This window comes from Prosopis cineraria, unplaced genomic scaffold, assembly GCF_029017545.1.
Source record: "Prosopis cineraria cultivar Desert tree isolate PC_DT_omini unplaced genomic scaffold, ASM2901754v1 PC8, whole genome shotgun sequence".
Lineage (NCBI taxonomy): Eukaryota > Viridiplantae > Streptophyta > Magnoliopsida > Fabales > Fabaceae > Prosopis > Prosopis cineraria.
This window is the reverse complement of record NW_026555339.1, coordinates 4,058,305-4,081,764: the sequence shown is the minus strand read 5'-3', so window position 1 is coordinate 4,081,764 and position 23,460 is coordinate 4,058,305. Positions and strand designations below refer to the sequence as shown.

The 23,460-nt window shown below is 34.8% G+C and overlaps 3 protein-coding genes across 16 annotated transcripts; 2 read left to right on the top strand and 1 right to left on the bottom strand.

The window, feature by feature from the left end:
- Positions 1-6,942: 6,942 nt before the first annotated feature.
- Positions 6,943-10,934, top strand: LOC129317043 (zinc finger protein 4-like). Of its 12 annotated transcripts, none has more exons than XM_054961367.1 (5): positions 6,943-7,267; positions 7,337-8,493; positions 8,616-8,695; positions 8,917-8,990; positions 9,076-10,934. In XM_054961367.1, exon 5 carries the CDS (start codon positions 9,892-9,894, stop codon positions 10,672-10,674), a length of 783 nt encoding a protein of 260 aa, XP_054817342.1. In that variant the 5' UTR covers positions 6,943-7,267; positions 7,337-8,493; positions 8,616-8,695; positions 8,917-8,990; positions 9,076-9,891; the 3' UTR covers positions 10,675-10,934. The 12 variants fall into 12 exon arrangements, with proteins under 12 accessions (XP_054817342.1, XP_054817343.1, XP_054817344.1 ...); XM_054961366.1 differs by lacking the exon at positions 8,917-8,990 and having other exon boundaries at positions 6,944-7,267; positions 7,337-7,973; positions 8,340-8,493; positions 9,797-10,934; XM_054961364.1 differs by lacking the exon at positions 8,917-8,990 and having other exon boundaries at positions 6,944-7,267; positions 7,337-7,973; positions 8,332-8,493; positions 9,797-10,934.
- Positions 10,935-11,837: 903 nt separating this feature from the next.
- Positions 11,838-16,582, top strand: LOC129319067 (protein GAMETE EXPRESSED 1). 2 transcript variants are annotated; one of them, XM_054964099.1, is made up of 6 exons: positions 11,838-11,994; positions 12,918-13,425; positions 14,785-15,372; positions 15,450-15,763; positions 15,904-16,050; positions 16,141-16,582. In XM_054964099.1, exons 2-6 carry the CDS (start codon positions 12,950-12,952, stop codon positions 16,155-16,157), a joined length of 1,542 nt encoding a protein of 513 aa, XP_054820074.1. In that variant the 5' UTR covers positions 11,838-11,994; positions 12,918-12,949; the 3' UTR covers positions 16,158-16,582. The 2 variants fall into 2 exon arrangements, with proteins under 2 accessions (XP_054820074.1, XP_054820075.1); XM_054964100.1 differs by lacking the exon at positions 11,838-11,994 and having other exon boundaries at positions 12,864-13,425.
- Positions 16,583-18,357: 1,775 nt separating this feature from the next.
- Positions 18,358-23,057, bottom strand: LOC129318902 (transcription repressor KAN1-like). Of its 2 annotated transcripts, none has more exons than XM_054963901.1 (6): positions 21,722-23,057; positions 21,489-21,565; positions 21,050-21,095; positions 20,517-20,679; positions 18,848-18,950; positions 18,358-18,733 (listed from the first exon to the last, which is right to left on the bottom strand). In XM_054963901.1, exons 1-6 carry the CDS (start codon positions 22,491-22,493, stop codon positions 18,608-18,610), a joined length of 1,287 nt encoding a protein of 428 aa, XP_054819876.1. In that variant the 5' UTR covers positions 22,494-23,057; the 3' UTR covers positions 18,358-18,607. The 2 variants fall into 2 exon arrangements, with proteins under 2 accessions (XP_054819876.1, XP_054819877.1); XM_054963902.1 differs by having other exon boundaries at positions 18,848-18,947.
- Between the last annotated feature and the right edge of the window lie 403 nt (positions 23,058-23,460).

Below are 23,460 nucleotides of genomic sequence, written 5' to 3'. Positions count from 1 at the left end.
ATCATTTATATAAAAATTGAGCTTTAAAAAATGAGATATTTTAAAAATTAAATTTAAAAGCTCAAATTCTTAAATGTTAAGTCCATAAGAATTGAGCGCATCTTTTTTTTAACTCTATTTGTACAGTTTCTTTACATTTTTTTTTTTTGGGGACTGACAGTCTGTACATAATTGACTTTTGATATCATTGTAGAAATATTTTGGCACTGCGAAGTCCCCATCTGACCCTTCGATTCCAACGAACTGACAATCGATTTCTTGTTCATCAGCCCCGTCCTTCATTTCCAATATGGTCCTTCACTGTGAGATTTAACATTCATTCAACACACATGCTCTTTGAATTTCAACTCGGCTTCATTAGCATTTATTTCACTTTTTTCGATGCATTTGACCATACCTAAAATGACACGTTAAATCTTCGCTTATATATCTTTTAATTTTATAACTCATTTTCATAAGTATGGGTTTAATAATATCAAATCCATTTTGTGAATTTGATATCTTTCGTTCAATATTTAAATATGAATATTATCATATTAATACGACAAAGTAATTTATTTCAAAGTTAGCTAGCTAGGCAATGTCATTACGTTCATTCATCGTAGATGAAAAACAAACGCTTATGCTGGGGGTGCTTTTATCTACTTGAAAACTGAACAAACTCGAATCCAAATTAGTTTAACGATGTTAAATATCAAGAAATTAATTTTTTAATAAACTGAGTAAAGACAATTTTATTACTTCCAAGAAATTTTAATCTTCCCCCTGCTTTACCCAACTAAATGACTCCCTTGTTCAAGCGGTGAGGACAACATAAAACGACTTGCCATTTATGTATGCTTAGCAATGTTTTGAGTTGAGCATGACTTCTGAGGATTAGATATAATGAAAAAAGCTAGTCTTTAGTAACATGATCAACTAAGATTTAAATTTCTATTAAGAGAAATATCCACACTTAATGTCTAACTGTGTCTTGAACATGATATAATAAAAAAGATATTTGTAAGTAATAATATATATATATATATATATATATAACATACCGAAAAGCATCTTTGGAATCACCAAAAGAAAAAAAAAATTATAAGAAGGGAATCGCAGATGCAGTATCCAAGGGAAATTAGAAAATCTGGAAGCACAAGTTCGAGTTGAGAACATGGAGAGAAAGTGCAAAAAACAACGAGTGACAGTAACATGCACATTAGCAGGCGGCCAATGTCCATTATGTTAGGTCAAATTAGAATTTTAAAAGCATACTCCATTTGTTTCTGTATATAACAAAAAAATATACCATACAGTTTTTAAAAATTTAATTGATTATAATAATTATATCTAAAAATAAAGTAATTAGATACTTTGTGTTAATCAACATAAGTATGCATTAATTGTTTATCATTAATGTCAATTATGAGAAGTAATTTAAAAAATTATAATAAATGCTTATTAAGATATACAATTTCACTTATAAAAGACAAATCAAAGCGATAATTTCTTAATAGAGGGAGCATCTCACTTTGACATAAGCTATAGCTATCTTATTAGGAGAGAGTATTGACAGATTCAATTAAGAGTAATTCTCATAAAGACTTTTTTACATTCATAAGAACTCTAACTCAACATCTGGGCTTAAGTGGGCATAACTCTTTTTTACATGATCAATGCATGTTGGTTTTAAAAGCATACCTTTATCCTTCTACTTTATTTTTTATTTTAAAAAGAAATTGAATTGAAATGTGGAAAAGATGACATTTTATAGTGATTGATGGCAGGCCGCTGCCAGTTGGAAAACGGCGAGTCGTCTGCGATGTTCTTTTGGCCAAACTTGAAGTTGCTTTTGGCCACCCTGTCGCCTTCCTCAGTATAAAGAAAGCTGCAGCACCAAATACTTTGTAATCTCTTTTTTGACTCTTTCTGTAGCCACTCATCTCTGTTTCGATTCACTCACGGTCTATTTTGCTCACTCTCTATATAATTTCATGCTTCCTCCAAAACTCTATCTTCATACCCTCCACATTATATTTTGTGGACCTTTCAAATCATACCTAGCCACCTTACTTACATCTCACGGTAGCGTTATATATATTCCATGTATTTTTAAAATAATGAGATATATTTTTGGCATATCTACCTATCGGCATGTTTTCCGCGCTTGTTCATGTTTTTTGATTTTTGAGTCGGCTAATTTGAATTTCATCTCTAACAACCAGTACAAGTGGGAAGACTTAAATCTGAGACGGTTATAGGAAAATTGATTCTCTGCTGTGCTGAGATTCCCTTATGATCTGTTTTTCTGCATAACTAATACATATAACAAGAGGATATCACGCCATAAAAACTCAGCCGAAAGAAGAAGCAAGAGAATGAATAATGCAATTATCCGTGCATGCATGTTGTTACAAGGATCTTGGAGTGTCCTCTGGGTGAGTCTTCTCGTCAAGATCTTTATTCCTTCCAGTTATCAGCTCCATCATAAGGCAAAGTTTTGATAAAAAGTAAACACAAGCATGTTAGGAATCAGAATGAATGGAATGAGGATTTTCTTTAACTTTGTGGAAGGATAAAACTCAAGGATAAAACTCAAGTATATATGATAATTCTCTATAATAGCAAATTAAAAAATAATTGCCAGGTAACACATACAGATTAAAAGCGTATACATATTGGAACGATCAGATAAAAAGCATAGGAGCTGATGGGATTATGGTTACCATTAATTGAAAAGCTCATTCAACCAATTTTAATATATAAGTGAGATAACATGCATGCAGATGTACCAATAGCCACTTGTAAGTTGGGTAAGTTAGGTTACAGTTAATTAATCTTGACTGACTTAATGACTTGGTAAAAGAAATTTGCCTGGCTCTTTCAGCCAAGTCTGTCAGGTATCATCATAGAGCCAGAAAATTTCACCTCATTGAACTGGCCTAATCTCTTGACGTAACATTCAGATTACTATAACGTGTGCTTTTATGATCAAAACTAAAAAAATCCATGTGATCCGTTGGTCGTCAGATCAGAACCTGATTCTATTTCCAAAATTCCAAGGGTGAAGATTTGGTAACTAAAAAGAGGAGAGGTATTTGGGAATACCTCATTTGATGAGATTGAGTGAGGCAGACGAAGAAGCAGCGTCTGTGGATTCGAACTCGTGACTTGACAGGCAAGGGCAACGTGGCCTGACCAGCGAACCCCGGGTCCAATGGCAATTAGAATTGAAGTAGCGTATGCTGAAACATTAAACGCATCTGGGTGTGGATACCCTAAACATTTAACCAGTCTGCACATTTGTTAGCCTATGTGGTCAAAACGTGATTGTTTATTTTCACATGGTGAGATATCTGATTTTATTGATAATTTCAAAAAGTGAGTGGATAGTAGAGAACTCATCGTGGATTATAAGTTTAACTTTTTAATACACATGCCTCACAAGAATATAACTCATCGATATGTGTTCATTTCTCTCCTCACTTTCGAGGAAATCATAAACCAATTTGAGAATATTGTGCATGCGTGTGCATTATAATTTTCTTGTATGTGTCAACTTGGGTTCCCCTGTTATAATTGGGGAAGATTTATTAGTCCAATCCAGATTTTGAATAGAAGGCCCAAGCCCTGTGATAATCCAAACGAATGATAACTAGGTCAACTTGATGTTCTCTGGATGGGCCTTCAGTTGATGTAGTGGGCCTTCTATTCGGGCATAAACTTGAGAACACTTTAAGTTAAACGTTGATAAACAGCAAAGACAAAACCAGCATTTTAGGCCCTTGGTTTGGCATGGTGAGGTTTCTGAGAAGTGATTATTTATATAAAGAGAGGTAGGATAAGCGAGAGAAGTAGAGAAAGCAGGATGAGAATCATGTGCAATAATGGAGGTAATAAATAAAAGTGAGATTAGAAATGTGGGACAAGTGGGGGTAGTGGGGGACCAGTGGGGAGGCAAAGATTTGTGGAAGCTAAGGTGGACGAGGAGGGGCTTCTCGGGAACTCCCAACTGCTCTCAGCGGCGGAAACATCAACCTGTCTCTCTCTGCCATGACACTCCTTCACGTGCCCTCTGCCCCTTCCTTAAACCCCACACCATACTTCATTCTTCCTCTCTTCTCTTGATGGTGCAGAAACAAAGCAAAACTATGTCAGATCATCCGCTAATAACTAGTGTCCATACCTTGGGTTGCGGTGGATCATTATTGTAAGATAGTAGCTTTAATGTTGTCTTGATTAGCTTGGTGAGCTAATCAATTGGCACAAGTGTTTGTCCCTTTAAAGATGTGACCGTTTGTGTTGGTCTTGTTATGTATGATGAGCTCCTTAATAGTCCTAATGTGTTTAATTAGGGGGTGATTGTCTGAGTACTCATTGTGAATTAGCAAGATTACTTCAACTGAGTTACAATGTATTTTGACTTTTGTGTGTTTTTCTTTCTAATAAAGAGATAGGTCTTTTTAAATACTTAAAATTTAGGCAACAATGCTATGTTAAAATCATGAAGAAATAAAATAAAATAAGGTCAAGTAAGCTAATAACAAGTTTTAACACCTTGGAAGTGAATTATTGTAGGATATTAGTGTCTGAATTATATTTATTAACTTGTTTGTTTTTTTTTTTTAATATCCTATTTAGCCCTTCTCCAGAGGGAAGGGGATCCCACGCGCACATTTCCCACACCGCATAACAATCTCACACACACACACACTCCTTTAATCGCATGGGGTTTGATCCTTAAGCGTCTTGCATCAAGAGGTAGAATCACAAGGATGGGTGCCATTTGACCAAAGAGTCATTGGCAAAACAAAACAGTCTTAATTAGTTTGTTGAGCTAAGCACAGATGTTGCTTCTCTAAAGATGTGACTAATTGTGACAGTTCAGTCTTACACTATGAGCTTCCTAATAATCTTGATATATTTTATTAGGGGTTGATCATCCAAGTGCTCCTTACAAGTAAGCAAGATTGCTTCAATTGAGTCACAATGAATTTTAACTTCTACATGTTTTCCTTCCAATCAAGAAATAGGCTTTCTTGAGTACTTAAAATTTAAGCGGTAGTGCTTGGGTGGATAAATGTGCTCTTATTTTAATTTCCTCATTTCATTCATGTGTTTAGCATTGTAGGTGCGATGATAGGTGCAGGTTTCACTTTTTCTTAGGGTTGTCTGTGGAACATTACTTGTGAATGTCTTTTAGCAAATCACTAATCTGCTTTGGACGTACGTGCATAGACCTTCACGGGCTAATTGGTAGGAATGTCCCCATTCTATACCAATTTTGCGTTCTGTGTCTTTTTCGGTGTTCAAACACTAATCCCATTTGAACATGCGCCTTAACCTTCTGACTCCTCCATTACAATATTATTATCAGTGTTTCACTTTCGCTTAATTTTATACACACACAATCAAAAAGCACTTTTTGCAAGATATCATATACGGTATATGCTTCTTTATCAGCCCCGCCTCGTCACCCCCATCACAAAAAGTAGTGCTTCTCTCTTTAAAGTTGATATTCTTTCTTCTGTTTTTCTTTTGATTTTGAGCGGCAGTGTCAAGTGTGTGTGTATTATTCTTAGGCGAATGCAATGTGAGTACTTTAAGGAATAAGGATTACGCTGGAGAAGCATAATCCTGATTCCTGACACCACATGTATATATTAATATAATATACAATGTTGCAGAAGTTCTCTCAGTATCTGAACTCTGGAGCTTCTGTCACTTGGCTTCAGATGGGTATATCATTCTATCTATGAATTTATCTAATTTAGTTCATTGCGGATATTAAAATAATATTTCTAACGGATCAATAATTGTCGTTGATAATTTTTTACTGGTGATTCTGCGAGGAGTGGAACCTTAAAGTAAGTTATCCTTGATTTGTCAAAAAAGAATTCATTTCGCGGAAGATTTATTCGTCCGATCCAGATTTTGATTCACCTTCAATGGAAAAGAATAATATTTTTCCTGTTTTATTGCATAGTATGTCAGAGCAATTAGGGATGTTCACGGGACGGGACGGGACCGGGACGCCCCCGTTCCATGTCCCGTCCCGAAAGTCGTCCCGTCCCGTTAAGAGTCGGGACGGGACCGGGACAAGATCGGGACGTCCCGCCGTCCCGATAAATGAAATAATATTGAAAAAAGATCTGGATAATAACATTCATTAAAATTTTAAATCATATAATTTATTAAGTTTAAAATCAAAACAACACAAGTACATAAATAACAATAATTTAAAATCAATTATTGAATTATATTAATCATAACTACACATTATAATAATAAACACAAATGATCTTTACACTGTAAGATTAGTAACAACAGACAAGTCAAACATAACATCAAATCATTGTTATTCTACTTTAGTGAAGATGTACTAAGCTAATTACTCTTCTAAAAATAAGCAAAAAATACGTTGTAAATAAAAGTTATTAAATAGATATATATAAAAATAAATTATATTAATATAATTAATATATTATAAAGAAAGATATCGCCATGTTTACTCCATGCCATTAAAATTATCAATATAAAAAAACTTTAGTTTTAAATAAGAATTGTAAGTATTAAAATTATAATTGATATAATTAATATAAGTATAAATTATATTAATATAATTAATATATTTAAAATAAAAAATAATCTATATAATATTCGGGACGGGACGGGATGTCCCGATGGTAATCCCGTGTCCCGTCCCGTCTCGAACCTCTTTCTCGTCCCGTCCCGATTAGTTTCGGGCCGGGACAAGACCCGTCCCGATATGATCGGGACGATACCGGACCAATCGGGACGGGTCCGGACTGAACACCCCTGAGAGCAATTCGCGGAGTCCGTATAGGTCACAATGTGAAAAGAACATTGCTCCTTGCACTCAATTGAAAGGACGAAATTTATTTGAACTCCCTTTCATGGGCGAATATTTGATTTTCATCTAATTTGCTTGGAATATGGCCAATTTATTTTTCACTATAGACAGTATAATAAGCCATTACAATTGCTTTCTTGAATTTGAAAGGGTAAAGAATTAGGAACGTTTTGATGGGCGTTGGATACCTGAGCATCAGGGATTCGTGATGACCAAGCAATTGATGTTACTGTCGAGGCTGGAATAAAAGATCAAATATGTTTGGATTTAGCGCCATGATGCTCCTCTATCTTGGTGCCTCGAATAATGGACCAACCATCCCATTATCTTCTACGAAGAGAAAGTAAACTTCAAGACGGAGACCGGAAGCCACGATGGTGCTTCCCCACCCTCACTCTCATTACTCGATTGGTAAACTGACTCAGATTGTTATCCTTTTTGCTATAAGAAGATTTGCACGCTCAAATTTTATTTTGGCAGGCTAGGTGTTTGAGGATATTCCCCAGGGAAACCCTTTGATTGAATAGGGTAATTTGTGAAATTTTGTTGCTATGATGGAGACTTTTTTTTTTTTCATGCGAAATAATGAAAACAAGATTCGCCAAATCTGGAAATAACTATTAGAGCATGGACGCTATATTTTTTATGATTAGCTGCTCAAACCGTGCTATGCTTTAGTGTTTTAATGATGACTTGTTCCCACTGTTGTCTCATCTCTCTAAATGGCATCTTAAACTTAAAGACATGAAACATATGACTAGGGAGGAAAAAAATTGCCAGGCAAGGGATATAAAGATTAAAAAGAAAAGGACAATAATTGAGAATATAAAACATGGGTTTGTTGGGAAGGACATGTGCTGTGTTATTTATAGTGAGTGGGGTTGTTAAAAATAGGAGAAACAAATGATGTTGTAGGGGGTAGCATAACATGGACTCTATGGATATGAATAATTTATGTTATGATCTGAATAAGGTGAAGGGAGTGGTTATGCTGGACGTGACCGATGGAAAACTATCTGAAATATGGAGTAAGAAAGGCGAAGCAGACCCCATGCATGGTGGAGTTATCTGAAACACTTGTAAAGTGGGGTTGAGAGAGGTTAGAGAATCTTTGGAGGTAATAATGGCTAGCACCTTTTGCTTGCTTTTGGTTCTATTCTTTCTCATGTTATGTACAATCATACTTCTGAACCAGTTGTTGTTTGTTTGAACTTCGTAGGTGGGGGAAGCAGTTGCTTCCACCAGAAAGAGGCACATAACCTTATTTTTTGTTAAATTCTAAGATAACATTATTCTTTTTCTCTGGCTTCTTTGACGTCCCACCACTGTCCCCCCAACCTTTCCCACACTTACTGCTTACCTTAGCTTTCCCATAATTAAACATCAATTATTATTATTCCTTTTCGGTGATTTTTTTTTTGTTATTTCTTTTTTTTTTTTGAAAATCTCTTTGTTCTCACCTTACCCTCTATTAGTGTTTCAGAAACATAGAAAGCCACAAACCTGTTTTGTCTTCTACTAATAATCTGCCATACGAAGAAAAGCAAAGCTAGAAGTAGATGTCTCCAATTCCAAAGCGCTTTTTAGGTGATTTCAGGAGAAAGCTCGTTCCACTTGATCCTGAGACTTGAGAGAGGGTAAGTAGGACTCTTTTCTTCACTGTCATCCCCATGATAAATATTTAATTGTTTTAGCTTTCCTTGCCTTCTATAAAATTGAGAATCATTGGATAAACGAAATGGTTTGTGGATTTTGCCAGTTTTGCCTTATTTCCACACCACTCAACTCTGACTCCTTCGCCAAGCGTTCTAAGGCGACGTTGATCTCTAAATATCCCTTGTAAGTCTCTGTCGTAAATTTGTTCATATATAATGACAAATCCTGATAGAATTAGTAGAATTTTCAAGGACTGCCAACAAACACCTGCATGCATTTCTCTGTTTTATAATATATAGCTATTAGTTCACCGTATTAGTATTTTCTGTTTTCTCCTCTATTTTGTGCGCTTTCATGATGACTCTTTCTCCTATTCTCCCTCAATCTTGCCCTGGTCTCACAAGCTGATGGATCATGGAGTTTGAGTTCAAACTGGAAAAGTTGGCGCTCTTTCTCTCTCGTTGAGTTCCCCCCGAGTGTAAAGGATTGAAACACACTCTTGTGATATTCAATCTTTAAAGCCTTATGGTTTCTTGTGAAATCATCTATTAATCTCCTTGCAGGATTCTAGACTGATTCAAGATCAGAAATGGGCAGGTTACTAATCAGAGTAATTCACGACAGGAATTTGATTTCCTGAATCATTGGGCATACTCTAGCCACATTGAAATGTGCACGCACGAATTGTTATAGATTTTCAGGGCTTCCCCCTTGCTATTTTGCTCCAGCTTTTCACATGTTTGTGTGTGCCAGAGGAGGCCAGATACAAAGCATATGGGTCAAGATTCAGGAGCAGTTCCACACAGAGAGTACTGTTGGATTCTCTCATTGAATCGCCATCCAGCTCTAGTTTCATTTTCTACCTTTGGTTATATAGTAGAATAGATTCAACATGTTTGAATACATTTTTGTTGATTGGTTCTTAAATGAGTCAAGAAAACCAGATAAGCTTTGGGACTTTATGGAAGAATTACGTGTTGCATATAATTCAATCAAATCTTTGTCCATGGCATTTTATTAGTAGATCCACCATGATTCTTGAATTTAGTAATTATTAATCCTCCTCCAGCTATGTTAAGGAAAAACTGAAACTAAAGAAGGTGCACCTATGAATTGCCTGTTTTTGCCCCTTGGTGTATGTCTGGTCATCCTTTTGCGGTTTCAATAGAATTCATCTGTTCTGTCTACACTCCTATCAGATTAGAAGACTGTAAAATTATACCTGAGATCAAATTGTTTTTCCGCTATGCTTATTAAATATGAATTGAAGGCATTTCATTGCAGGACAGAATAACTCCTTTGCTGCAAGCACTGAAGCAGATCTCCCTTTGATGGTTAATAGCTGAAAACTAGGCTGCAACTTTAAGCACAGCTAAGTCATGAAAGCAAACTTTGATCTCGAAGTGGAGGCCTCCGCAGACAGTGAATTTGAAGTTAACAGCCAGGTTGCTTCTAATATATCCACTCAGGAAACCATCGCAGGTCCTTGTAGCGATCAAACCCTGACAAACTCTTCCAAACCAGGAAATTCAACAGAGATACTTGATGCAAATTCTAATCCCGTTTCACTTGACCTGACTCTCAACTTAAATAATAATGAGTTAGCAGGGTCAAGAGATTCTGTACGACTCTCATTCTCAAGCACTAGCGAGAGTAGCAATGAACCTGTCTCTCAGACTACAGAAGCGACCATTGCCAGAGTTTTCCCATGCAATTACTGCCAACGCAAGTTCTTCAGCTCCCAGGCTCTTGGGGGCCACCAAAATGCACACAAGAGAGAAAGATCATTGGCAAAGCATGCTATGAGGATGGGTTTTTTCTCTGAGAGGTATGCAAGTCTAGCATCTCTCCCTCTAAATGATACCTCCAGATCTTTGGGAATAAAAGCGCATTCTTCACAGCACTATGGCTTTTCACCATCAGTGAAGCTTCAAGAGATGAAAAACAATACTAGATTTGAGATAGGATATTTTGGCCAGCCAATTTTCTTGGAGGAGAATGAACCAGGACTTATTTGGCCTGGTAGTTTCCGTCAGATCGCAGAGATAGGTGATGATCATAAGAATTTTCTGCTGACTGAGAGTTCTGGTTTGAGTTTTACGGAGGTGAATCCACCAGTGGACATAGAGAAGTCCACCCCGGATTTGACATTAAAACTCTGAAGGGATTGTTTGCCTCAGATCTGGCTCAGGTTTATCTACTTCACTGTTGTGATTTTTGTATAGTAGTACATGCAGGACCATGATTGTCAGATTTACTTTAGACTTTCTGGATTTTCCTTCAGCTCTTTTAGGATTACTAGTTTTGGACTTCTGGTTTTTTGTTTAGTATGTTTATCACGTACATGAGCTCCAGGAGAAAAATTTGAAGCTTCTGTGTTATGTTTGTCTTAATATATCATGCCTTTTGTTTATTATAATTATTGAGCTTCCAGTGTGCTTTGACAGTTCTATAAAACATTTAATCATGAGAGAATGCTGAAGAACCATAACTAAAGTGAAGCCTGAGATTAAATTTTCATCTCATTTGAACATCAATGAATTTTTCTAGGCACAGCTTGATTTATTTTTTCTTTGAAATTCATTTTTATCTTGTTGTCTATATTTCTTAATATTTTTATGAGATAAAATTTGAAGTAAATATAAAAACCATGGGCATCAAAGTCACTTTAATATTAACAGCACCACAAAATTATTAGTAATAAAAAGCCTATACCAATTTTTATTTATTACGTAGGATTAAAATGCATTCATTCCATTGCAATCATTGTATTAACAATCATTACATTTATAAGTATGTAAATAATTTATATTTTATTATTTAATGACACTAAATTAAATATTTTTCACTTTCTTAATCTATAAAAAAAGATTCCTACAAATAATTTGTGTTGCTGTAAATATTAAATTGAATTTAATATTCATAAAATTTATCCTTATTTTATCTGCCCAAATGAAATACTATCACATAAAAATTATCATTTTAATCTGTATATTAATTTATTTAACCATTACATCAAAATTTAAAATTAAGCAATAACGATTTTCTTGATAAGAAAGATTGAAGCTTAAAACTATGTCCGTGTGTATATTAATGCTCTAAATATGTTGCGTGAAAATCTCAAATTCAATATTTCATTACTCTATATTAATTATAATTAGATTAGATAGATAGTTTTTTTTTTTTGCATTTTAATTATTATAATTTATAACCATTTTCTAATTGTCGGATAAAAAAAATCATGAAAAGAGGTGAGTTTTTATGGAGGATTAAATGCGATATCGCTGGTTGGCGCCCTCTTGATTGATTCAGTTATCAGAATAGAGAAAAACGAACCATTGTCTTCCACAAGACTTGTCTTTTCGTTTTGGCCTCAACAGATTCGTCTCTTCACATCTGCCAGTTTCCCTTTTAAGCATTTACAGTCCCACTTTATCAAACCAGTCCTCTAAAACATAAAAGGAATCGCCACAATCTTCACGGTACGATGATGTTTTGTTTCATTGCTTCAATCTCTTTCATTCTTTTTTCAAAGCCAGATGTTTCAATCTCTTTCATGATGTAGTACTTTTGTCCTTATTTTCCATGGTCGAGACTATACACTGTTTTGACTTTTTTCCCCTTTCTTTTCTTGAACTCCAAGTCTCATAGTTTCTTCTTTAAAAAAAGAAGGAACAAAATTTCCACCCACCCCAAAAACAAAACGTAAGACTTCCGTATTGTAAATCTGTTTTTTTGTTTTGTTTTGTGTGTGTGTGTGTGTAAAGAATCAGATAGATTCCATTCAAAAATTTGGACTTGGACGAAACAAAAATCGGCACTGGAGTACTCTGTTTTTGGATATATAACCTTAGAATGAAACATTCATGAATTTGGTTTCCTGGATCAATGATTAAATCCATGCCACACTGAAATTTGAAGAGACTGAATTATGTAAATTTTTATTTTATTCAGTTTTTTCTCATATTTTTGAGTTAAAGTGGGTCAAGATTCAGTCAGAATTAGTTTATAGAACAGATTCAAAGTGATCGGATGCTTTTTTTTTTAATCCCTTCTCAAACAAGTCTAGAAACGCACATTTGGATGCGGGATTTCATTCATGAATTTCGTTTTCCAGATAATCAAATAGATCAGAAATTGTTTCTGTTTGTTTTGTTTTGTTATTTTATCTTATTTCTTTAAAAAAAATTAGTAAATTTGACCGTTTATGATGCAAAGGGACGGCCATTATCTTTCTGGATGTCATATTCTAACTTTCATTGTTGAAGATATTCACACTCTGTTTTTTACTCTGTTTTCTTTTTGCTGTTGCTTTATCGCTTTCTTTTCTTGAACCCCAAGCACTAAAACCATGCCAATCGTTTTCGAAACTCGTCTATCAATCTGGGGTGTTAATTCGATGCAGAACTGTCAAACCTAAGCACGTCAAGTTCCGACATGGTTGATAATCGTCGTCATCTTGTGATTTTTCTCGTGCTCTGTTTCATCGTAAGATGCGAGTCATGGGGTAGTTGGCTCTCATCATCATCATCAGAAACACCCTCCGGTCCTTCTGGTTCGCACACTGTGAGAGATTCGATTGCAGAGTTCTCAATGGAGGGATTTAATGACAGAAAGGGAACAAAGCTTGTGGAGAACGCGAAGGAGAAGATGGTGAGATCAAACTGGTGCTGGCAAAACGCTTATAAGAATGTGTTTGCGGGGTGTTCCGAGATTTTAGCAGATGAAGAAAAGCGTTCAAGGCTTGCTTGGCATCTCAGTGATTGCTTCCAGAGAGACTCTGGAAGGCCACATTTTCCACACTGTGATGCTAAATCTTCAATGCCTAATTGCCTCAGAGCTCTGGATGATCTTGCCCACAAGGTCTATCTTGAGTTCTATCTCGAAACCAACACTATCTGCCATCAGTTACAGTAAGTGCATTTTCTTTCACTCTGTTTTAGCTTCCCCTGTTTTCTGCTACGTAGCATTGGACCATCTTATCTCTTTAGTTTATTCTTTGAAAATCTGACTCGATATGTGTTTATATATATATATATATATATATAGTTTTTTTTTGTACAAGTGTTTCAAGTTTTCTTTGCTGTTTGTTTATACTCAAATAGTAAACTTTTTTTTTTTTTAATTTGCTTGCTTGTGTTTTGGAAGAAGCATTTTAGTGAGTGATTACTTTGGACAACTTTTGAATCCAAATATGAAAAATTTTATTAGCATCAAAGCGAAACTTATCAACTTGTCATCCTTTGCTATCGTTGAACAAAATAAAAATTTTTACGTGTTTTTCTCTCAGAGTATTAAACATAATTTTTCAATTTTAAAAGTGCAACCGATTTACCTTCGAAGTGTTTAAAATTTATAGTTCTGGTTTGAATGTTCTGGTTTTCAAAACGAAGGTTTGATTCATTTCATCATCTTATCTCTGTTTCGGCTAATAGTCTTGCTAAATATTCAAATATTTTTACATTTTTAGTTACTAACACAGTTTATAAACTTTGAAGACAAGAAAAATTATGTTTACGTTTTTTAGGGTATACAAGTTCAAAAAACATAATTTTCAATTTTGAAAGTTCAATAGATTATCCAAAGTGTTCCAAAATTTATATATGCTTCTACAAATTTTCTTTGTTGTCTGTTGACAAGCCGGTTTTGTTTTGATTTAGAAATAATATTTTTGCTTGTATGTGTTTTGGAAGAAGCATTCCAGTGGTTGATTAATTAATTTGGACAACTTTTCAATCCAAATATGAAATATTTCATTAGCATCAAACAAAACTTCTCGACTTGTAAAAAAAATTTATTTTGTCAAGCTTATGAACATATAATTTTCAATTTTTTAAAAAGTGCAATAGATTATCTTCGAAGTGCTTCAAAATTTATAAATGCCTTGCCAATTTCCTCTGTTTTTCGCAATTGCTGTCCTTTTGATTAAACAAATAGTATTATTTCTTCGTTTTTATCTTGAAAGAGACCTTCAATCGGGTAATTAATTTCAAACATTCGTTTAATTTCTTTTCAATTCTTATATGACATATTTTATTGGCATCAAACATTCATTTGATATCAAATCAACACTCAAAACATCACAAAAACTCGATTAATTTCATTTTTTAAAATATTAGCTCATCACTGTTCGATAATTTTTAGTTTCAATATCGCTTTAACACCAATTAACTACTTCCAACCCTTAAAATTCGTTAATACTTTTTTTTTTAAAAAAAAAATGTTTGTTCATCTCACTCCAATGTCTTTCTTTTTTGTTAATGAAATTGCAGAGCTCATGCATTCAAACACGAAACAGAGAGACTCATCACAGATCTCAAGGACTCAGCCCATTATGTAGAGGACAAGCTAGACAACCTCTACGACAAATCTGAGAATATATTGCAAGGCTATAATAAAATTCATAACTCTCTTGAATCATTTGATGTCTGTACACAACAAATGGCTGAAAATGTAGTGAATGTGGCAGATCGTACGGGTGTTTTGTTGAAGCATTCAGAGAGTATGAATGAGCAGTACAAGGAAATTGCAGATTCACAATTACAGTTACAAGAAGTACAAGAGGAGATGAAGATGAGGTTGAAGGATGGGATTGAAGTTCTGAACGAGTCGTACAATAATTTAGGGAATGAAATAGGCAAGTTAAGGGATGAATCCATAGAGATTCAGAAGGAGATAATGAAAGTTGGAGATACAGTGTCACAAGAGATGCAAAGCCTTCATAGCAAAGCAGAAGACATTGTTGACTTGGCTGGCATTTCCTTGGACAAGCAACAACACCTTCTAGAAGGTCAATCCAAAGCACTCCACGACCTCAATTCTTTATCTGACTTCCAATCCAAAGCCCTCGACGAGTCCCGGTAACACCATCATCACCATCGCCATCTCCATCTCCATCATCATCATCATCCTTTCACTTTCACTCTTTGTTCTGCAGGAAAACCTTCCAACAACTCGCTGAATTCGGACTTAGACACCACGAAGAGCTTCTTCTACGACAGCAACAAATCGAGGGAATTCATGATCGTTTAATGAAAAACACAAAATCAATACTTTCTGCCCAGGAATCTTTCGAGTTAAAACAGGCTAGCGTGTTTGCTGCTTTGGATAAGATATTTGCTCTGCAGAATGCCATGTTTCTGGAATCACGTATGATCAAGGCTTTCTTTATTTATTGTGCGTCGATCGTTGTGATCTATATGTTGACAAGCACGAAGCAGACGTACAATACCAGGCCGAGGCTGTATGTTGGTAAGAGGAAGGCTTGATTTTTTTTTTTTTGGTTTTTGGTTTTGGTTTTTTGAGTTGAAATGTTTGGGAATATATATATATATATATATATATATGGAATTGGGATTGATGGGAGTGGGGATTGTTGTTGTTGGTGGCAGGGCTTTGTGCGGTGTTCTTAGTGGAAATAGGCATTGCTCGTTTCACGAGTTGTAGCGTAGAGCAACAAGCTTGGATTATCGGTATGGTCAGATCAGCGGTCATGATCGCTGCTTCTGTTCAACTTCTTACGCCATTTTCACTTACAGGTTATTTCACACTAACATACCAAAATTCACTATTTCTACATGCATATGGATTTTGTATCTAACTAACTGAATTATTCCTCAATTATGCAGAGATTATGCAGTGTTGAGCTATCACTTGCTGAAAACTGTACTTGACAAGGTTAACAACATGGAAAAAAACGATAAACTGTGTTGGGTGATGGAGGAAGAAGATGATGAAGTGGATTGGTCGACATGGATTGATAGTGATTTACCAGAGGAAGTGAATTGTATTGAGGATCCAGATTTTATATTTCCAGAGGAAGAAGTTGGGGAGAATTCAATCACAGCGACTTCAAGAAAATACAATTTACGTCGGAGAAGTCATTATCGTTGATTTAATTTAATTAATAGTGATTAGCACTTGTGTGTTTGTGATGGGAATAATGATGTGATATGTAAATTTTCTTCTGGGCCAGATGTGGGCCCCAATAATTTGACACGAGCACGGTATTGAGGATTGTTTGTGGGTGAATAATTTAAGATTTAAAATTAAATTAAAGTGCGGGTAGATTGGGAGTTTTTTTTTTTTTTTTTCTTTCTTCTGCCCCTGAATTATTGGAATATAAATTGAGATTACACGCAATGTGTCCAATTTGCAATCGATTCTTGAGGCATTGAAAACAAACTCATTCCATTGCCTTCCCTGTATTTCTTTCTTTTTGTGTGATTATTCGTGATTGGTACACACACACACACCCCATAACAACGGGAAGTTACTAAACAAATATAAAATTGAAAAATGCCACCCATAATTATTACAACAATCACAATAAACGTGACGTATATAGTGAATCTACATAGATTTGGAAACCATATTAAATAGGAAACTTCAAATCAACAATAATTATTTAAATTAACAAAAAGATACAAAAAATATACCAAGACCATATTAGAAAATAGAAAGCAAATAAATATGGAATAGAGTATTGCTATTTAGTAGGAAAAATTTATATACTTAACCTTATATATTTAAAATACTCATTTTTCATTAAATTAAAACATGCAAATATTTTATAGGTTATTTATTCTATAACAAACTCTTGTTATTGATATTATTAATGCATTAAAGTTCACTTGTCACAATTTAATTAGATATAAGTATATTAAATATATAAGGCTAAGTTCTAAATACGTAAGTCTTATCCTTATTTGATTAGCATCATTATATATATATATATATATATATTAATTTAATTATGAAAAAATATAACTTTTAATTCTTACACTTTATTATAGGTTCTTGCATTTTTTTTTTGATGTTCTGAATCTCTACACTTTCATTTTTCAGTATTTTAAGTTCCTAAATGACTAAAATAATTAAAATATAAATACTTTAAATGAACATAAAACACCAAAAATGAAAATGTAAATACCTAAAATACCAAAAAAAATACAAAGATATATAATAAAACATGAGTAAAGTGCACGAACTAAAAGTTATGCTTTCCCTTTAACTATTGACATACATATATTTGTCAAAATAATTCAATTACCTTTCTATATCCTTTATTCATTGATAGCATGCCTTACATGTCTTCTACATGTCGTGTTTGTTAAAATTATTTTAAATAGCTATGGTTGTTTAACCCTACTCGTAAAATCTTTAAAATAAAGATGGTATTTGGCTAAATTAAAATCATATTTTTAAGCTTGAACAAACATTTTCTTTTAGTGATAAGAAAATTGAAGTGATGATAAATTAGAATGCACATTTTGAATTGATTCACTTCATCCATTTCATAGTAATTCAAAAAGACAATTAGAAAGGAGAAAATTTAGGCCAATTTATTGTTAATGTCAATTATAACTAATTCTCTATCAAGTCCTAATACTTAGCATTTTTCTCACTTCAACATTCATTGAGATATACTCATGCGATCTTTATTATATGAAATCTCTCCTCACCAAAGCCAATAAAAAGTAGCTAAATTACTAACTTTATCTAAAAATAAATAAACTTTCAATTTTACTCATATTTAAATGAAAATTTCTAAATTTGCATTAAATTTGTTCTCATAATTAATAAATTTAAATTGAAGTAATATTAGAAAAGCATAATTAATATCTCATCAAATATTTTATATTAAGGACCATGATTATAAAGGCAACGCGTAGGGAATAATAAGCTATAATTTTGTATATGCATTTCAGGAAAAGAGGGAGGTATAAGATCATCTGCGTACTTTAATTCATATCCTTTTTTGATCTTTCAAGTAGATCCTAATTATCCCCCCAAAAAAAAAAAAAAAAACACCTGAATCATTTCATCATGTGATTTATAATCTCGCTGCTGCTTCCTATAAATCCTTTCAAAATAATAAAAGGAAGAATCTAAACAAAACTGCTGATGAAATCAAAATAGATTCCAGAAGAAGAAACCAAAGGTACAAGTATACATGTAGAAGGGATTATTTTAATTTTCTCTTCTCATTGGCAATTAAGACCACCTCGATCTCCCCAGTTGAAGAAACAATTAAGATGATGAACTTGTCGCCATGGATATATATGTATATATAATATTATAAATATAAATTATCTAGGCTTGTCCCTTGCCATTCCAATCTGGTCTTCCTAATGTAAACTCCAAGCATGGGTTCTTGCATTCCATGTCAACATCTGACAAATTCTTCTTCACGATTCTTGCTTCGCTTGAATTGCATTCCTGCAGGCATATTTAATTATTTGCATCTCATTAGTATTAATTAATATCATGCAAATTATGCCAAACTAAATAACAATGACCAGGCGGGTATGTATGATCATAATAATAAAGTACCTGATGACGAGTTTGATGCCCTCTTGACATCGGTTGTGAGTGGAAGCTAGTTTTTCTGAGACTATCCTTATAACAATTGTTCTGTGGCCATGCCTCTCTGCTACTGATCATTAATTAATTGAAAAGATTCCACCACAACGAAATAGTTCCATCAATTAAATTACCATATATTATCTCAGGTAATTAATATAATTCTTGTAATTGCAGGGAGATACATATATCATTCGATAAACAGTACTTGAGAACTATATTATGTATATTTCCTTTGAGAAAAACGTAAAAAAGTGTACGGATTGAGGCGGAAAAATAGTGGATTACGTTCGTGGTCTTATACCAGTATAGCTAGTTTTACATCAAAGTCGACTTACTAGTTGACTGCAACATATTAAGTAGTATTCATTTGTTGAGAACAATAATATATAATGACACTCATCATTTTGGTTTTCCTGAAGATATACAAAAGCTTATATTGTATAGATAACTAATTAGGAAAAATAACTTCAGCTCAATCCCAGGAAACAAAGAGATCACTAATCTATGTCTAGTTAATCAAGCAGTACGTTGAAGTCAAACAAGTGTGTTAAAAGGCTATATAACCTTTGCATAAACATTTCGTTGTTATATACTGATATTATTGTATAGAAGACTTATTTGTGTGCATATAACATATTGATCATGTAATAGCTCAGAATGCAAGTAATTTTTTTTCTTGCTCGATCTATTTCCAAGCTCTTTTTTTCAATTTTATAAGTCAGAAGATACTCTTATTAACCACTATTCTCACAAATTAAAACAATTTCACCACTATATGTTTTTTTGAAAAAGATTTCATTTCATCTAATAAACTTATTAACTTTACTTAAAAATTATTTTTTTTATTTTGTCCATATTAAATACATCATCGAAAAAGCCTCTACCTTCCTATACCAATATTACATAAAGTGAAAAATTATAATAAATAACGTGCATGGTACTTTATAAAAAGAACGGCAAAACCATCCGTCTAAAGTACCTTGTAAATAAGACTGGATGGGATGAAATAATTAATTAATAAAAACATTTGAAGGAAAGCACGTCCAAGACCTCATTGTGAAAGTATTTACAAGATTATGGACTACTTACAATTTATAACATTTTGACTTTTTGACAAAAGTTCGTAATGTACTGTCAAATAAGCATCAACTTAAAACACACGCACACGCACATCAAAGGAGAGAAGAGAAAAGTGCATGCAGCAATATATAGGGTTCCTTTTCTTATGTCGTTTAGTTATGTCTTGTGTAACTTTCCTTTATGAAACCCATCCAATTGCATTCCAAAGCTACAAAGCTGATGTGCAAGATATTCCTCAAGGCACAAAATTTGTGTGTGTGTGTGTGCGCGCGCGCGCAAGCAAAAGAAACAAAAGAAAGAAGAAACCCAAACACCAGTAAAGCAAAAGCTGGGACAAGAACCCTTTTTTAGTCCTACATTAAAATCTTAAAAAACGGAGTGGACGTGGAGTTGCATTGATTTCTAAAGAGATACCATGCAAAAGCAAAAGCAAAATCATATCAGCAGATACTCAATCTCCCATAATCAGAGAAAAATATGTACCTCCATGCAGCAACATAAAGCAACCAATTTTTTAATTACAGTATTATGTACAATTAAGCGGCGTTAATCATACCTTGAAGAATTACTCCATAGCGTAGTGGAAGAAGGATGGTCTGGGTCCTGTTGCACAGATCGATCTGCTCGGCCTCTTTGATTGGACAACTGACAAAGACCACCACGATCGGCGTTGCCACCGACGGGAGACATCTCATCTTCACCAGATCCATCTGATTGGCCTGCAAGAGAAAGCAAAACCACTAAAGATATCCAAGTTGATTGATTAACACGCGTACACACAATATGTCGATATATATCTTCATATCACAGGATAGTAAATATAAAGTATAATATGCTTTTGAAGTAGAGTATGCGAGATATCTCTGTTAAAGCTATAAAATGGTTATAAAGGCGAGAGACAAAGGAAAGAAAGAAATGCTTATGGTATAATTAAAAGTTAGATTATAACACAGAGTACTGTGAAAAGACAATGCGTGATTGACATTTCCCCTCTCCTTGTTTGTTTTGAATGACATGTATTGGTGTGTTTAAGATAAGAGCTAATAAAAAAAATTTTAAAATTGTTGCAGATTAAGCAATGAGAATTACCTGAGGAAGCAGCAGGCTTGTCAGTGGTCTTGACTGTGCGATACATCTGAGAACAAGTCACATAGCAAGCCATATTACGAATGCATTTCCACAAATGGAAGAGAGTAAAACCAATTGACTTATTTTAATTGGAATGACAAAAGAAAATAGATGACTTGTTAATCACGAGGAAGGTTGATGCGTGACAAGATTGCAACGAGAGAGAGAAAGATGTATTATTGGAAAATGATGACTTGTTTTTTTTTTTTTGGTCTGTCGTCTCTTCCTCTCTGTGACAGCAGAGAAGCTGTGTTTCTGCAAGGTAGTCTCGGAAGTTGAAGGAGCTTCTATTACTTCTACTGTTATTCAATACATTCACTGCTTTCTTCATCGGCTACTGTGCCCCGAACTATATACGAGAGAGAGAGAGGTATTGGAATTTCAAAGTTGAAAGCTGTACCTGTAAATGGCTTTTAACATGAGCTAATGTGAGATCTTTCACATCCATCAGCTCCAGTACTGACTTTGGAGTAGCTCCTGTGTATAAATTCACCACCTCAATATCTTAGCTGATCAGTACTTTTTATCTATTAAAACAAAAAAAAAAACAATAAGAAGGAAAAAAAACCTATACACACAGTATACTGGCTAAGAGAACTGAGAAATATAATAAGAAAGGAGAAAAGTGGATACTTTCATGGCCGCCAAGAAGTTGAACGGCGTGAACGAATCTGGCATGGAGGGTGGTAGTCCAACGCATTCTGGGAGCTCTCATGCTCCTCTTGGAGGGTAGTACTTTAGGCATAAATCTGGATCTCATGAACCCCGAAGATGCGGCCTCTTCACCATGAGAAGCCCCAACCTCACAGTGCAACTGGTGTTGAGATTTGAAATTACCAGGAGACGACCCGTTTAAAACCCACATCGGGTTATCCAAACCCGATACTTCGGTCGTATTACTGTTATAGTTATTATAATATGCCCAAGAAGATCCGTTAGAGGGCAAGGGATGATGCAACCACATCTTCTGATAATGTTGGCGGTGGTGGTGGTGGTGAAGATCCTTGCCGATGGAATGGTCTGAGGGCAAGAAAGGGAAGCAACGGTTGTGATACACCGGGATCCCCCTGATCGGTCTCAGGCCGACGTCCGACTGGGACGATGACGGCGCATCAAGGAACGAATTCATGGGGTTCAAGTGAGCGGTGGTGATGGTTGCAGAAGCTGCAATGGTGGGGTTGTGATTGTGATGATAATGACAAGGAGGAGGTTGGTCTGCGCAGAAATTGGTGGCCAGAGAGAGCTCGACACGAGTCTGAGTTGCCAAATTTGAAGTGTGGGGTTCCTTACTGTGGCGAATCAAAGAAGAAGAAGAAGAGGTGGTCGGAGGGCTTATGTGAAGGGAAAGATCAGGAGGAGAACATGATGTGGAACTGGGCTCGATCGCAATCCCTTGTAAGGGCATCTTTTTTAAGGGACTCGCTTACTCAGAGAGAGAGAGAGAGAGAGAGAGGGAAGGTGGTTGTTCTCTACCTTATTAAAATCAAGAGTTGAGGATACCAGAAATCAAAGTCCAATCCTTTAGTTGAGGAGTAAGTTCCCTGCAACAGATAATCAGATTTTCTTTTCTCTCTTTTGCTTTTTCACAGTCTTTCCCCTGCAAAAGAATCTGGAAAGCTAGGTATATAGCCAAATATCTATGCAGAATCAAGAGAGCGAGAGGAAGGGAAGGAACACGGAGTAATAACAGTCCCTTTTTCTCTAAACGCAGACAGACATGTCCCTGAAAAAAGTGAACGAGAGAGAGAGGGGGGGGAGATTGAAGGGGAAGAAGGAAGAAAATACAGAAAGGAATGGAAAGGAAAGGAGATAGAGGAGTGGTCCGTTTTGTTTTCCTCGAGAGTATATGTTGGAAAATGACAGTTGCTAGAACAAACAAGTGAACAAGAAGGAGAGCAGAAGAGAAAGAGGAAGACGAAAATGCTGATGACTTGTGAGCGGTCAAAGTGATGGGCAAAAATGTAACAAAAAATTTGAGGGCTTCAGACGACGGGTTCTAAATTATTAGACAGACTGAAAGACGCCTCTTCCTCATGTATCACTCATTCCTTTTCCCCCACTCTCTTCGCTCTCTCTCAGTGTCCTTTCATCTAAGTAATAATAATGAAATAAATCAACCAATACTATTCTCACCCTCATTTTCTTCCTTAAATGGGAATGAATTCCTTTTTGGTTTGTCTCAAATTTCAAATTCTCCAGCTACTTAATGTCTATTATTCTTGGATTTTTTGTCCTGCTCCTTAATTTGTACTAGTTCTGAATATTAAAATAATTTAAAAAGCACCAAGACCGTTGACCTAAGTCAGACTGATGAAGACTCATTATTCTTCTCCGCATCTTCTTCCAACATAATAACCCCCACATTGTTCCCT

Excerpts from the sequence above, each read along its gene's own strand:
- LOC129318902 (XM_054963901.1), bottom strand. The coding sequence starts at position 22,493 with ATGCCCTTACAAGGGATTGCGATCGAGCCCAGTTCCACATCATGTTCT. Across the intron at positions 21,566-21,721 it reads ACTTCTTGGCGGCCATGAAA|GAGCTACTCCAAAGTCAGTA; the intron begins GTATCCACTTTT and ends ATTTATACACAG. Across the intron at positions 21,096-21,488 it reads ATGTTAAAAGCCATTTACAG|ATGTATCGCACAGTCAAGAC; the intron begins GTACAGCTTTCA and ends ACTTGTTCTCAG.
- LOC129319067 (XM_054964099.1), top strand. The coding sequence starts at position 12,950 with ATGGTTGATAATCGTCGTCATCTTGTGATTTTTCTCGTGCTCTGTTTC. Across the intron at positions 15,373-15,449 it reads AAAGCCCTCGACGAGTCCCG|GAAAACCTTCCAACAACTCG; the intron begins GTAACACCATCA and ends TTTGTTCTGCAG. Across the intron at positions 15,764-15,903 it reads CAGGCCGAGGCTGTATGTTG|GGCTTTGTGCGGTGTTCTTA; the intron begins GTAAGAGGAAGG and ends TGTTGGTGGCAG.
- LOC129317043 (XM_054961370.1), top strand. The coding sequence starts at position 9,892 with ATGAAAGCAAACTTTGATCTCGAAGTGGAGGCCTCCGCAGACAGTGAA.